A 14755-nucleotide genomic window follows, 5' to 3' on the forward strand; every position below is an offset into this window, starting at 1 on the left:
ATTTTCATGAAACTCTAATCAAACGTTCACCACATAAAAACAATAGGCAGAACCCACATTTCAGGCATGCCGGTTCAAGGACAAGGTCACTGTTCAAGGTCAAATATTCGAGCCATAGATTTTAGGTCCGGATTTTCTAAACCCGTTGAAGGATTTTCATGAAACTCTAATCAAATGTTCACCACATAAAGACAATAGGCAGAACCCACATTTCAGGCATGCCGGTTCAAGGACAAGGTCACAGTTCAAGGTCAAATATTCGAGCCATAGATTTTAGGTCCGTATTTTCTAAACCCGTTGAAGGATTTTCATGAAACTCTAATCAAATGTTCACCACATAAAGACAATAGGCAGAACCCACATTTCAGGCATGCCGGTTCAAGGACAAGGTCACAGTTTAAGGTCAAATATTCGAGCCATAGATTTTAGGTCCGTATTTTCTAAACCCGTTGAAGGATTTTCATGAAACTCTAATCAAATGTTCACCACATAAAGACAATAGGCAGAACCCACATTTCAGGCATGCCGGTTCAAGGACAAGGTCACAGTTCAAGGTCAAATATTCGAGCCATAGATTTTAGGTCCGTATTTTCTAAACCCATTGAAAGATTTTCATGAAACTCTAATCAAACGTTCACCACATAAAAACAATAGGCAGAACCCACATTTCAGGCATGCCGGTTCAAGGACAAGGTCACTGTTCAAGGTCAAATATTCGAGCCATAGATTTTAGGTCCGTATTTTCTAAACCCGTTGAAGGATTTTCATGAAACTCTAATCAAATGTTCACCACATAAAGACAATAGGCAGAACCCACATTTCAGGCATGCCGGTTCAAGGACAAGGTCACAGTTCAAGGTCAAATATTCGAGCCATAGATTTTAGGTCCGTATTTTCTAAACCCGTTGAAGGATTTTCATGAAACTCTAATCAAATGTTCACCACATAAAGACAATAGGCAGAACCCACATTTCAGGCATGACGGTTCAAGGACAAGGTCACAGTTCAAGGTCAAATATTCGAGCCATAGATTTTAGGTCCGTATTTTCTAAACCCGTTAAAGGATTTTCATGAAACTCTAATCAAATGTTCACCACATAAAGACAATAGGCAGAACCTACATTTCAGGCATACCAGCTCAAGGACAAGACCACAGTTTATGGTCAAAGGTGTTTTGGAATAAAATTCATCTCTGCTGCATATCTGCTTACCCCCCTTGAAGGATTTGATGAAACTTCGGTAAAATGTTAACCACATTTACACGATATGCGGAACCGACACTCCAGGGCCCTGGGTCAAGGTCAAAGGTTCAAGCCATACTTTGAATTGCGCTCAATATCCCCAATAACTCTTAAATTTAAACGTCGCCCACCAAACAATGTAATTAAACAGATGAATGCCTAGATGTATTTTTATCATTGCTGTATGTGCAATATAAACGCCTCTGGGATAGATATTGAACGTCCTGGCACACGGAACTATCATTTCCTTATATAAGTATTTCACAGAATTGCATATACTTGTCTCGTCTTTTTTCAAACGTTGGCGTTTTAAATCATATGAGGCTGAATCGTATTAGTCAGAGATGGTGACACACGTATTAGTAATACCATATGACGGATACGCCACTTAGGGTTAAAACACACGCATTTTAGATTTAAAGCTGCACTCTCAAAGATTGAACGTTTTGACAACATTTTTTTGTCTTAGAACGAACCAATGTTTGCGAAAATCCATGGAAACTAGTTACATAAGACTGCTGACAAAAAAATAGATCGCAGATTTTTATATTTAAATTAAAAAAAAAATGATGTTTTATGCAATTTTCTTAAACCGTTACAGTAACGGTTTAAGCCATAAAACATTAATTTCCGAACGGAAATATGCAAATCTGTGATCTGAATTTTTGTCAGCAATCTTTGGTGTACAATTGCTCTTTCCAAGACAAAAAATAAAAAAAGTTGTTAAAATGGTATATCTGTGACAGTGCAGCTTTTACTAAGCACAGCCATATTCTCACACATTTTTTGTTGATTTGCGAGATGCAGATCATTACTGAATCTGTAATTACTGTGATAGAAGAAAAGTATCAACGACCAATTAATTGTGAAGTACACTCACAATTTACTCGTAAGTTTAAGTTAAACCCGTCAAGTACGATGTATCTTTTTATGATTGCATGGTTCAAGTAGTGTTTGCAACGCATAATACACTTTGTATTGACAATTATGCACCAGTCAATTGTAACCACTTTGTCCCACGGAATTCCGTCCAGGTTCATCTCACCGGTCTTTCCTGGATGTTTGTTTCAAGAAATATTCAAACTCTGTTACCGTGATACAAAAGTCAGAAATCTAATGGTAGATGAGATGTGTAAAGTTTGATGATCATTTAAACAGTATTAGAATAAGCATAATTTTCGGGGATTATTTTGCTCGGTTAAATTTAAAAAAAAAATGTTTTGGCGTGATAGACGCCCTGGGGGTACAATGGCTATTTTCTGTTATTTCGCGGTATTGTCTTTTTGCGGCTAAAAGAAAAAATGCGGAAATCGGCAAAGTGGCAGGGGGAAATAAACCAAAAAAGCGGGGCGAAAATATAACATAATCATGCATTTTCATGCCTACTGGAAGTCACATAGGGCGCATGGTGATGTCCAGATCGTATTCAAACACGAAGGTGTCACATTCCTGACTTGTCTGTTTGCTGTATATAATAATATGAGAATAATGAACTATTGGTTTAAAGTAGTTAAAACTGATAATATTATTTTAAAAACTGTATATGAGCAAGCTTTGTCAGACTGTAATAATGGTAAAAGAAATTGGGTATCAAATGTTAAGAATTTGTTAGACGCTCATGGTTTTTCTTATATATTTGACAATGTTGCCAATATAGATTGTAAAGTTTTTTTTGTATGAATTTAAACGTAGACTACTAGATATTTTTCAGCAAAATTGGCTCGGAACACTTAACAATAGTACAGTTTTAACTATATATAAAGAGATTAAACCTTTATTAGAATACGAAAAATACATCGATATTTTACCAACAAATTTACGCTTGTACTTCTCCAGACTAAGGTTATCTGTATTTCCTCTGAGAATTCAGACCGGTAGATATGCCAGAAACAGAATACCTCGAGAGGAACGGTACTGTTTAACTTGCAATACTAACGATATTGAAGATGAATTTCATTTTATATGCATATGTCCATGTTATTCCTATGTTAGGAAGAAATATTTAAAACGTTGTTACTATATGCACCCTTCTGTATACAAATTTCTACGATTATTGAAATCAAATGATAGAAATGAATTAATTAAACTAGCTTTGTATATAAAATATGCTCTTGTTATTCGAAATAATTTGTTGAATGTTGAAAGATAAATATTAAGTTCAGCCTCCATTTTTTGTTACACATAGTAAATGATAGTGTATTGCTTTGTTACACATAGTATGTTGTGTTATTTAAAACAAAAACGCATTTACCGTTACATGTTGTATATACACGTTGACATGTTTTATGAATATATATATGTTTATGTAGATGATGTACATTGTACAAGTCTAAATAAAAATGTCTGTCTGTCTGTCTGTCTTATAAAGCGGTTTTATAGTTTTCAGGTTTTAGAATGCAACGGAAACGGTTTTGAATACTAAAAGGCAATAACTGGAAACAAATAAGACAATAATCCTTATTTTAAGTTATATAATATATAACGTTAAAGGAACTAGACACCAGATGGTTCCAAAATCGGCAAATACAGAATTTCCTCAAAACAAGACTAGAATTGTCAATATGAGCTAGTATCTTATTTTGTTTCGTGTAGTTGTATTATCAGGTGGCTTTAAAATAAGAACGATTATGCTTTGTTTCGTTAATAACATACACATATGAAACACAAAAATAATGCCCTTATATCCCATACAAAGAGATTGTGTCCCGATGCCATTTACTTCTGTCTTTGGACTATTTGTTGGTGGTTTTCCCGATAAGCGTGACCTCTTCTAACCCAACAGTGTAGATGATACTCAGCCATTCTTCTCTGGCAATCTATAAAATAATTTAAGTTTTTGTTTGGGTGCTAAATTATTGCGTATCCCTTTGTTTTCTTTACCATTTAATGGCGGTGACCCACATATCTTTTGATAGTCCCTGGATGACGCAGCTGGTGCTATCCTTCAATGTCTTTCTTATATGATTGTGTTTTGTGTGTGTGTTTTACAATTGACTTATAGATGCGATAAAAAACATAAACAGTATTTATTTTTTTCATGTAACTTCATTATTTCTCCCATCTCAGATAAGTAGATCCAATAATATAACCATGCTAGAAATTCTTATCTTGCCCACGGGCGAAGATAAAATGCCCGTATGGAACTCCTTTTTAAAGGTTTCACATTATAATTACCTCCCTTGTTGAAGTCTGTCGTTTGTAGCATCATGGAACCCTTGTCTTGTGGCAATATTTAGAACGCTAATTAATTATTTCTCGCTTCAAATGTAACCATAAAACAGTTTTCACGCACCTTTCGAGAAATAATGCTTCACTCTCCTTAGAACTATTTGAAGAGCGATTTGACTATTAACATAATCTATATCACTGCGCGCATATCAATGACAACCAGGAATTATCGCATATCCATACGCAATTATTTTCACTGAGTACAAAAGAGTTCCAGCAAAAACTACATTTTCACTTAATTTTGTTTAACTGAGATGGGAGAAAAAGCATCTACCATAGCCGCTCGTTTAAGATAGGTTCATTCCGTCATTCAAACCTCGTTTCCGCAAAACACCCTACGCTCGGGTCGGAATGAACCTATCTTACACTCTCGGCCATGGTAGATACTTATAGACCTTGTGTGTACATAGTTACTGGAAGTGCTTCAGGAAGAGAAAAGTTTTCATTCTGAGGTACTTTGCTCTACAGAGTGAAGATTGAAAAGCTGTAACAATGAATAATAACGGGTGAAAAACAAAATCAGTATGTAATATAGAACCATAGTATACTGAGATGAATGCAGAAAATTGTAAAACTTTAATTGAGACAGATGGATGCGGATAAAAAGATAGATATAAGGCTGAATTTTATATCTAAGTACCCATGTAAATATGCACCGCTCATATAAGTACGTACAAATCATATGAGTATGTACCGTATAAAAAGAAAAGAAAAGCTAAAACAATGCTATTTTTCATGCTGGATGTTTAATTGTTATTTAGAGACTGGATAAAGTTTTCAATGTGAGGTGATACTTGCTGCTATACATCACTATTGTATTTCATCGTGGAATTAAAGATGAATACGTATTGTTGGTGCGATCATGCAGAATGAATGATACGACACGAGCACCTGGATTACACAGATTGATGAATCCTTATACCATTTGATATGTTGCTTAACTGGATAACAATCGAAGTAGGATAAATACTTACTTTGTTTAACAAAATAATATATATTAAATCGAAGTCCACGTGTTTTTGTTTGTCAAACGTTAACACTCGGTTAATAAAACTGTGTATTGGTTAAACATGAATATTTATTTTTCTGGGTTGTTAGGCGTCACGTCAAATAAAAAAAAACCACGTCTGTTGAAGGACAAAGGCGTCGACCAAATAAAGTTGTGATCGTTGTTGTAAAATGTTACTACATCTTATATGTACATTGTATAAAGAAAACAATACATCAGTAAATATAATTGGAAAAGACCAAATGTACTGAATGTGTTGAACTTATTGCCAGTGATAGGAAAGCTACATGTAGAAAATTATCGATGTATGTACATAAAGCTTTTGAATTAAGAAATACGTTTGTTCATATTTAACATATGTAATAAGTTTATATCTATATAGCAACCACTGTCTCATCACTGTGATAGTATTATAGTATAATATATATTATAGTTTGAATTATATAATAATATAGTGTTAGTTATTCTAAAAATTGTATTTATGAAATTGTATTTGACCACTGATCTAGGAATTGTCATGATATGTGTATATATGCATAATTATTGTATGCTCATGGGCCTATGGCCTTCATGCATTGAAATAAACTATGAACCTATGAAGCTATATTTATTAACACAATGGAAACAACGTTGTCGAGCCAATTCTTCAAAAGTATAAGAAAGAAATCAATTTATGGTATAACAAAGAAATTTCAACAGAAACATTTGAAAAATGATTTTACTTAGCGTCTTTGTCGAATCCAATCCTAACACTTAAATAAAAGAACGTTATTGCTTGCGCAACTGTTTTTCAATGATATTTATAATTACAGGGACAAATTAATGTATTCATTATCTATCGCGGAATGACGTGATACTAACCCACAACGCTAAATATTTGGACAACTTAAGGCTATTTTACACATAATTACACATTTAAAGGCAACATACTAGACACGGAGATTACTACCAAAAAAACCATTGGTTTGCACATGGATTGCAATATCTTCAGGAAAACTCATATCGACAAGATAATCAAAAACAGCAAATCTACCATAGTTTTTATCACGCTCATATATCTCGATCAAAGCTTATCTTTTTACCTCAAAGAGATGTTTGTCAAACATTACCAGGTATGACTTCTAAGCGACGCTTTGTCAGGAACATGTGCAATTGAATAAAAGGTGCAGTGGTGATTAATAGCTAGCTACGCTTTTATAAAAGTGAATAACACATTTCGACGCTTTCGAAATGAAACTACTTCGGCCATTTGAAACGCTTTAATAGAAACTTTCTATGCAAATCTCTCAGCAATTACCTCAGAAAGAAAACCATTTATTATTGAGTATGCTATAACTTTGTATATCCTTATATCCTTCAAGCGACGAGCTTTTTCTAGATAATATTGTGAAGCGGAAATTCATTATACTAATTTTAGAAATCAAACTTTTCTAAACGATAGATGTCATTACGTACCACTTGTTACTTACTGTCCTAAAATGGACATTCTTGAAAATATTACGCTGGTTCCAAGAAAGATTACAGACGTTCTTGCAACACTGACAATTAATAAAGCGTCGGGTCCAGACGGTATACCAATCGCATATTGAAAGAATGTTCGCACTGCTCAGCTCAGCCATTATGCTCTTTAACATTCTAGGATCTATCTCTCTCTCAACTTGTATTTTTCCAAAAACAGTGGGAAAATGCTAATGTCTGAGCTGCTTATCAAAAAGATGATTCGACACTTTCTTTAAACTGTCGTCCTATTTCATTACTGAATACAATGGAAAAGGTGTTTGAACGGGTTATATATCAGCATACATTCAATCATTTTTACACCCTTCCAGTCCGGCTTTATCCCAGCTGATACCACTGTCAATTAACTTACTTTCCTCTATAATACATTTTTAAGGTCTTAGATTACGTTCTTGAAGTCAGAACGGTGTTTTTCGGTATCAGCAAAGCCTTTGACAACGTCTGTCACATTGGTCTGCTTGTCATGTTTCAAGAACCTGGTGTTCGCGGCAACTTACTTTCATGGTTTCGTGATAATCTCACCGATCGCAGACAACGTGTTGTTCTCGACGGCTCTAAACCAAGTTGGGTCTTTAATGAGACTGAAGAACCGCAAGGGTCAATTTAAGGTCCTAAAATTATTTTTGATTTTCAAAAACGACATTGCTGTGAACATCGGAAGTAATATTATACTATTTGACGCTAATGCCAGTCTTTAAATCTTTGTTAAAGAACCCTTTAAGGCTACTAAAAAAGAGACATCGATAGCTTAAGTACTAAGACAAAAAATGGCTCGTTACATTAAATCCAGCGAAAACAATGTACAATCTGTTCTCTAGAAAACGACAACCACGTATCTATACTGAATTGTCTATGTATGGCAATCACATTTCAGAAACTAAATCTCATAAGCACCTTGGCTTAATCCTTTCTAATGACTGTACTTGGCATGCAAACTTAGAGCATTTCCCTAAAGTAACTCTCAAAGAAATATGCATAATAAGACAACTTTAATTTCGACTTGATAGTATCAGTGAACTTTAATACATACGTCCCGGTCTTGAATACGCTGATACTGCAGTATGACAGAAGTAGTTAGCCTTACCCTTTCTCAGGCAAAGGCATGAGACTGCTAACTTTAGCTTATACGCATCTTAAGATGCCTGGTAAAGCCAGTCTGACTAATCTGATTCTAGATAGAAATTTTATTTCAGTATTAAACACTCGTTTCTTTGCTCAACTCAATCGGCTCCAACATCTGTCTGTGGTTCGGAATAGTATCACTGGTTTCTCCGCTGGTAAAACACGACTCAAAGGTCTGAAGTCATTAGACCTACAGAGAAACAGATTGAATGATAGAACCGCTAGTTTTTTTTGTTGTTTTTATAGATTCGATTTAGCAGTTTATCTTTATGACTTTACTCGTGTGAATCTTAATTATTTATGCAATTATACATTTCACTGGCAGTCATTTTAAAGTTCGTAATACAAAATACAAGTGAAAACACTAAAATCAATCAATACTATTATTTAAATTTTACGAACTACTTGAACTGATGTACCGGCATACATCCTAGGTTTTTATCGACAGAAAACGGCAGAGGAGTTCCGAATAAGTATGCCATAATAGAGTACTTAGCGCTGTTAGTGAAATATGGCACAACTACATTGATTCACAATCGTTTGTAACTGAAAAGGTTTAAACTAATTATTTATTTGGCATATGCAATGTTGTTATGCTGAAGATCTAAGAGGATAAATTAAATGGTGCATTATCGCTATACAAGCATTTTCATCCTAATTCGTGATTACTAGTATTGTGTTATAGACCCACTTGACCAAATCATCAATTTGCATTTTGTAATTACTATTTTTGTTAAACACTCAGTCATATGCATTAACATGTACAATTTCAATTAAGATGGGAATGTCTTAAGTGGTCGGTATTGTTATCGGGTCTAATGTTCATTGTGACTCATAATCACTGAAAAAAGGATGTGAAAGAAATTGAAAAGCAATCAGGAAAATCATTTGTAATGAGCAGACCAAAAAAAATAAGTTGAATCTTATTTACGTAACAACGAACCGTGCGTTGTGTATATCGCATTTGATGGTTGCCATTTGCATTGAATGATATCAAACGGATTATTTTGACATGTTCTAATGCTTAGTATTGGACTTAAAATAACTTTGTGTCATCATTTATAACCTAAAAGCCATGAAATAGTGCTAAACCTATAATTAATTATCCTTTTCGTATAAAAGCAGACAATGGATAAATTTGTGTGCATTTGTGGGATCCTGTTAATTGTCCTGATTCTCACCACGGAGAGCCTGATTGCAAACGCTGCTCCCAATGCCCTGGATCAAGCCTCTGCAAGTGTAAAACACACAGGAAAACTAGTTATACTAATGTTTATTGCGACGGAGAGGGAACTCGCCATACAATTCGCCATGAAAGACTTCCAGACAGTGTGTATAGGCTTTACGTCTCTAACTTTATTTTCTCATACCTTTCAATGGAAACGTTCCCTGCTGCGCTCAACGTTAAAAAGTTCTACTCAACGGAAAATGACATATGGCATATGGATAATAATACTTTCTTGCATTTTCCCTCCCTAAATGAAGTATCGATTTCAGAGTGTACAGTCAAAAATATAACAGAAATATTTAACGCCATAAGCAGTATGACAGAAAGAGTTAACCTTACCCTTTCTATCAAAGGCATGCGACTGCAGACTTTTACTGATAAGCATATTAAGATGCCTGGTAAAGCCAGTCTGACAAATTTGACTCTGGATAGAAACGATATTTCAGTATTAAACACTCGTCACTTTGCTCAACTCAATCGTCTACAACATCTGTCCGTAGTTCGGAACAGTATCAGTGGTTTCTCCGCTAGTAAAACACAACTCAAAGGTCTAAAGTCATTAGACCTACAGAGCAACAGATTGAGTGATAGAACCGTCAGTTTTTGTTTTGGAAATGGAACGAGCTTATTTCCAGACTTATTGCTTTTAAATGTTGGATATAATCGTATTTCAAATATAAAAGACGCAACATTTCATTGTTTAGATAGTTTGGAGACACTTGACCTCACGCATAACGATATTATTATACTGGATTTTTCAAGCATCGAATGTTTAAGCTCGCTTCGGCACTTAATCCTTAAACAGAATTGGGTTAAATCGTCTAGTGGAATCATACCAGGAAACTTTCCACCAAATTTGAATCATTTGGATCTAAGCGCCAACCAGCTTGGGCCGTACACACCAAAGCTCTGTTCCTATAACAGCATGGCACGGAACACCCTTACAATTCTGAACCTTAACAACAACCTTATCGCCAAAATAACAAGTAATTACACAAAGTGTCTGGTAAAACTGAAGGAATTATATCTCAGCAAGAATGAAATAGAAACACTTCAAGACAACGCTTTTGCCCACTTGCCAAATCTTCGGGTTTTACATATTGATAGCCAAATGTTTGGTATAAAACTAATTGCTGACCATGCTTTTAACAATTTACTTCTCAAGAAATTGAACTTGAAGAAAAACTTTTTGTTAGTTAGTGGAAGTAAACTTAAGAACATTTTTGTCCCATGCCCGCATGTAGCAACACTGCATTTATCTGACAACCACGTGAAAAATATTACTGCTCTAATGGATATGATCACGCCTTTAAAGGGACTGACAAAGCTTACATTGAAAGGGGTAGGGCTGAAAGAATTTCCTTTTGAAATATTTCGCAGGTTTCAGACTTTGAAAAAAATCTATTTGGATCAGAACAACATAAAATTGACGTCTCTTCTGTCGTCCTTGCAGTTTACTTCTTCAGTCAAATACCTGTCAATATCGTATAACAGACTACAATTTTGGCACAAAATATTAATTCCTCAACCAATCATGTCTTCATTAAGGAAACTTTACATAGGTCACAACTGGTTTGACTGTTCTTGTAACGAGAGTTCCATATGGTTGAGGAACCAGATTAAAGAAATACCTTCAGGCACCTTTCAGAACGTAAGACTTGTCGGCTGGCCAGATAGTTATAAATGTCATTTCCCCGGGCATATGGCTAGGACATTACTCAAAAACTATCGACGAACTGAGGAAGATTGCAAACTACCAAACAAACTCATACCTGTTTACATTTTTATTGCATGTACATTGCTTGGAATCTCAATTATTGTAGCAGTTGCTTTTTGGAAAAGATGGTATATACTGTACTACTTGCACAAGTTTAAGAAAGGCTGTAATAGAAAAATGGCAACAACCAACCCAGAACTTACTCACCTTTTAAATCACGATGGGGAAACTTACGACGCATTCGTTATTTACAATGAAAACGATTGCGGTTTTGTCGTTGGAGATTTCCGGAAGCTTGTTGAAGAAGAACTAAATTTCAAGCTTCATATTTGGGACAGGGACGGCAGTATTGGAAATGCAAGATCAGATTCCTACTTTGATGCAATGGAAGCATCCAGACATGTGCTTATAATCGTTTCTGACAATATCTTCAAAGATGCTTGGTGCGAGTTCCAGATTGACATTGCTTTGATGGGGAACGTTGAGACGGATGGGCGAAAGAAAATGTTTCTTGTCATTTTGAGTCAACTTAATCAAGAATCCATGAAGAAATCGTGGTGTTCGTTGCTTGCCAAAACGTCTTCAGGAAAATGGTGCGACACCAAGAATGGGATACGGGGAAAGGTGTTCGTAGAAGATCTCAAATCCACTCTTTGTAACTGTAATTTGTAGAAGCATTAGTTGAACTTTGTATATAGCGTACATTATGTTGTGGTAAACTGCGAATTGTTTTGGATTAAGAATTGTTTTATGGAAATATGCTTTGTGTTTTTGTTGGTCATATTGTATGACTATGTGTTCATATATCTATATCGTTAGGGACACAGTTACATTTTGGGGTCAGTGTTATACAACGATTAGTAAGTATCTCAGTCTTAACAATGCCCCCCCCCCTCATTTATTCTCGTGTAGAGGATCAAACCTCACAGAAGTAAATGGCAGCACGGAAATGTATGTCATAGCATTCGTGCTTATGCCTTAATGGTCAAGGGCACACTTGAAGGTCTATGGGATATCACTCTGAAAAGGCCAGATCGGGGGAATATCTCATATCCCAGCGCAAGCAAGTTCGTTTTTTAAACGCTTTGCTTTTAGGATTTTTTCTTATAAAGTGTGTGTATACCACGTGATGACTTATATCATCTATGCTACGTCGGAAGGCATCATTTTGCTTTAAATAAATACTTAAATCAAAGATAACTTTTCTTTAAATACACCATTTTAAATAAAACCAAGGGCAGCCTATGTCGCTTAAAGAGCCCCGTTTTCGTTTTATTACCGAAGTTTCTTAAGGTGATTATGTTTATCAAACACTCCGACAAACCTGTTTCCAAAATAATATTTTGACAGTTCTCCATCACACGGCCGTATTGTGAAAAGGTTTGTCAAAGTGTTTTATATATAAACTTAACTCTCAATCAATCTATAGCGGGGCTATGTAAGCGGCGTAGACTGCGCTAAGTTTCTTTAAAATGGTGAAGAAATAGTGAAGTTATTTTTGTTTAAAGTTTTCATTCGAAGCAAAATATTGCCTTCTGACTTAGCATTTATGACGCAATTTATCAAGTGGTATACACGCACTGTTACAAAAAAAACAGTTTGCATTCATATTTGTTCCTCTATAAATAGATGCAAAAGGTAGCTTATATAATAAATTGAATGTTTCATTTACATATCAGAGGATCTGAAATGAAATATGAAGTTTTTAGTTGTTGTTTTATTTATCGAAATGTGTGGTTTAATTGCCATGACTATTTACACCTAATTTAACTAGGTATTAGAAAATATCTAAAACATATATCCATGTCAGTTTCAGAAGTGGCGGTTCAAGAATCTAAATAATCACATTAAAATATATATATACACACTTACATTTCTGCAGACTAAGACTATCTGTATTTCTACTGAGTATTCAGACTGCTAGGTATGCCAGAAACCGAACATCTAGAGAGTAACGCTATTGTTTAACTTGCAATACTAATAATATTGTAGATGAAATATCTCATATAATGTTACTACAATTCGCATTCTTGTGTACACATTTCTACAATTATTGAAACTAAATGAAAGGAATGAATGAACTAAACTAGAATTTTATGAATAGTAATTATATTTTATCTATACATATATTTAAAATTATCAGCAAGCAAAGTGAACACGAAAACTTGGGAGCGCGGCCGAAAATGTGTGCACATCACATCCCAACATATTTAATAAAGTTAGAATCAGCAGAGATGTTTCTCATAAGTGTAGGCCTATATACCCCACCAGGCTGATGAAAGAGGAGCACCAAAAATTGTCTACATTAGCATATAGACTAAAATAAGAGACGTGTTTTACGGGATTCTTCCAAGGAAAGGATTTTCCATATCAAAAATCGTAAAAAGATCCGTCAATGTACAATTATTTGGACTACATTATCATACATCTCTAATCAAATGTCCGTCGTGCATCTTATTTTGATTGAGCAATATTTTTTTCTTTCCTTATGAAACAAGTTTGAACAAAGCCAACCGATATGAGAAAGAAATGGCAGGTGCATAACAACCTATGCTAACCAGCATTCCTTTGAAATCTCATTAATGTAGGTGCAACACTTGTGAAGCTACATGCAACACAAAGTTTTAATTCATTATTTAATGTCAAGGGCCATAACACTTGTGAGACCAAGTGTATGTGAAAGAAATTAGGTCATGGTGACCAACATTCCAAATTGTGAAGTTTTACGATTGTAGGAACACTACCTTGCAACATGCTACGCAAAAAAAATCAGACCATTTTTTACGATGGTCAAGGACCAAAACTCTTATTAGTACCAGTGATAAGGACAGATATGGAAGGGGCACACACCATTTTTTACTAAGTCAAGGACCATAACTCTTATGAGGCCCAGTGATATGTGACAGAAACGGCAGGTGAAAAAACATTTTTAACTAAGTCACGGGCCATAACTCTTATTGATACCAGTGATTTGGACAGAAATGGCAGGCGCACAAACCATTTTTAACTAAATCAAGGGTCATAACTCTTATTAGTACCAGTGATATGGACAGAAATGGCAGGCGCACAAACCATTTTTTAACAAAGTCACGGGCCATAACTCTTATTAGTATCAGTGATAAGGACAGAAATAGCAGGTGCAAAAACATATTTTTTAACAAAGTCAAGGGTCATAACTCTATTTAGTACCAGTGATATGTGACAGAAACGGCAGGTGCAAAAAACATTTGTTTTTACTAAGGTCAAGGACCATAACTCTAATTAGTTCCAGTGATATGTGACAGAAATGGCAGGTTTACCACAGCCCGTGCTGAAAGACTTTCATGTCAGTATGTTCAATACTGTTTGTACATGTGACACAATAATATTCAGACCATTTTTTACTAGTCCCATTCAATTTTGACCTTTGGCAGAGATTTCCAAAGTCTAAACCTCAGAGTGCTAACACTGTGACAAGTATAAGGCTGTGAAGTAACTAAAATTTGGGTTTCAGCCAGAGGGTTACGAGGCCAATTTGCATATAATCAAGTACATCAACGTACTGCAAACGCTTTTTCACCTATAGCGATCGGTAACATTACTTTCCCCTCCGAGAAGATACGTCCCGAGTCTTGGCCTGGAAAACTCTCGGGTAAGGCAACTCCGGTCCGGCAGTTGTCTTCATCCCACCGCTGCCACCATTTGTAACGTAC

At 35.2% G+C, this 14755-nt stretch overlaps 1 protein-coding gene across 1 annotated transcript; it reads left to right on the forward strand.

Annotated features, from left to right (window-relative positions):
• The first annotated feature begins 9030 nt into the window (after positions 1-9030).
• On the forward strand, positions 9031-12668 carry LOC128204444 (CD180 antigen-like). The gene has a single exon (XM_052905860.1). It carries the CDS (start codon positions 9495-9497, stop codon positions 11733-11735), a length of 2241 nt encoding a protein of 746 aa, XP_052761820.1. The 5' UTR covers positions 9031-9494; the 3' UTR covers positions 11736-12668.
• Positions 12669-14755: the final 2087 nt, after the last annotated feature.

The sequence above is a fragment of the Mya arenaria genome, chromosome 10 (assembly GCF_026914265.1).
Source record: "Mya arenaria isolate MELC-2E11 chromosome 10, ASM2691426v1".
Taxonomy (NCBI): Eukaryota; Metazoa; Mollusca; class Bivalvia; order Myida; family Myidae; genus Mya; species Mya arenaria.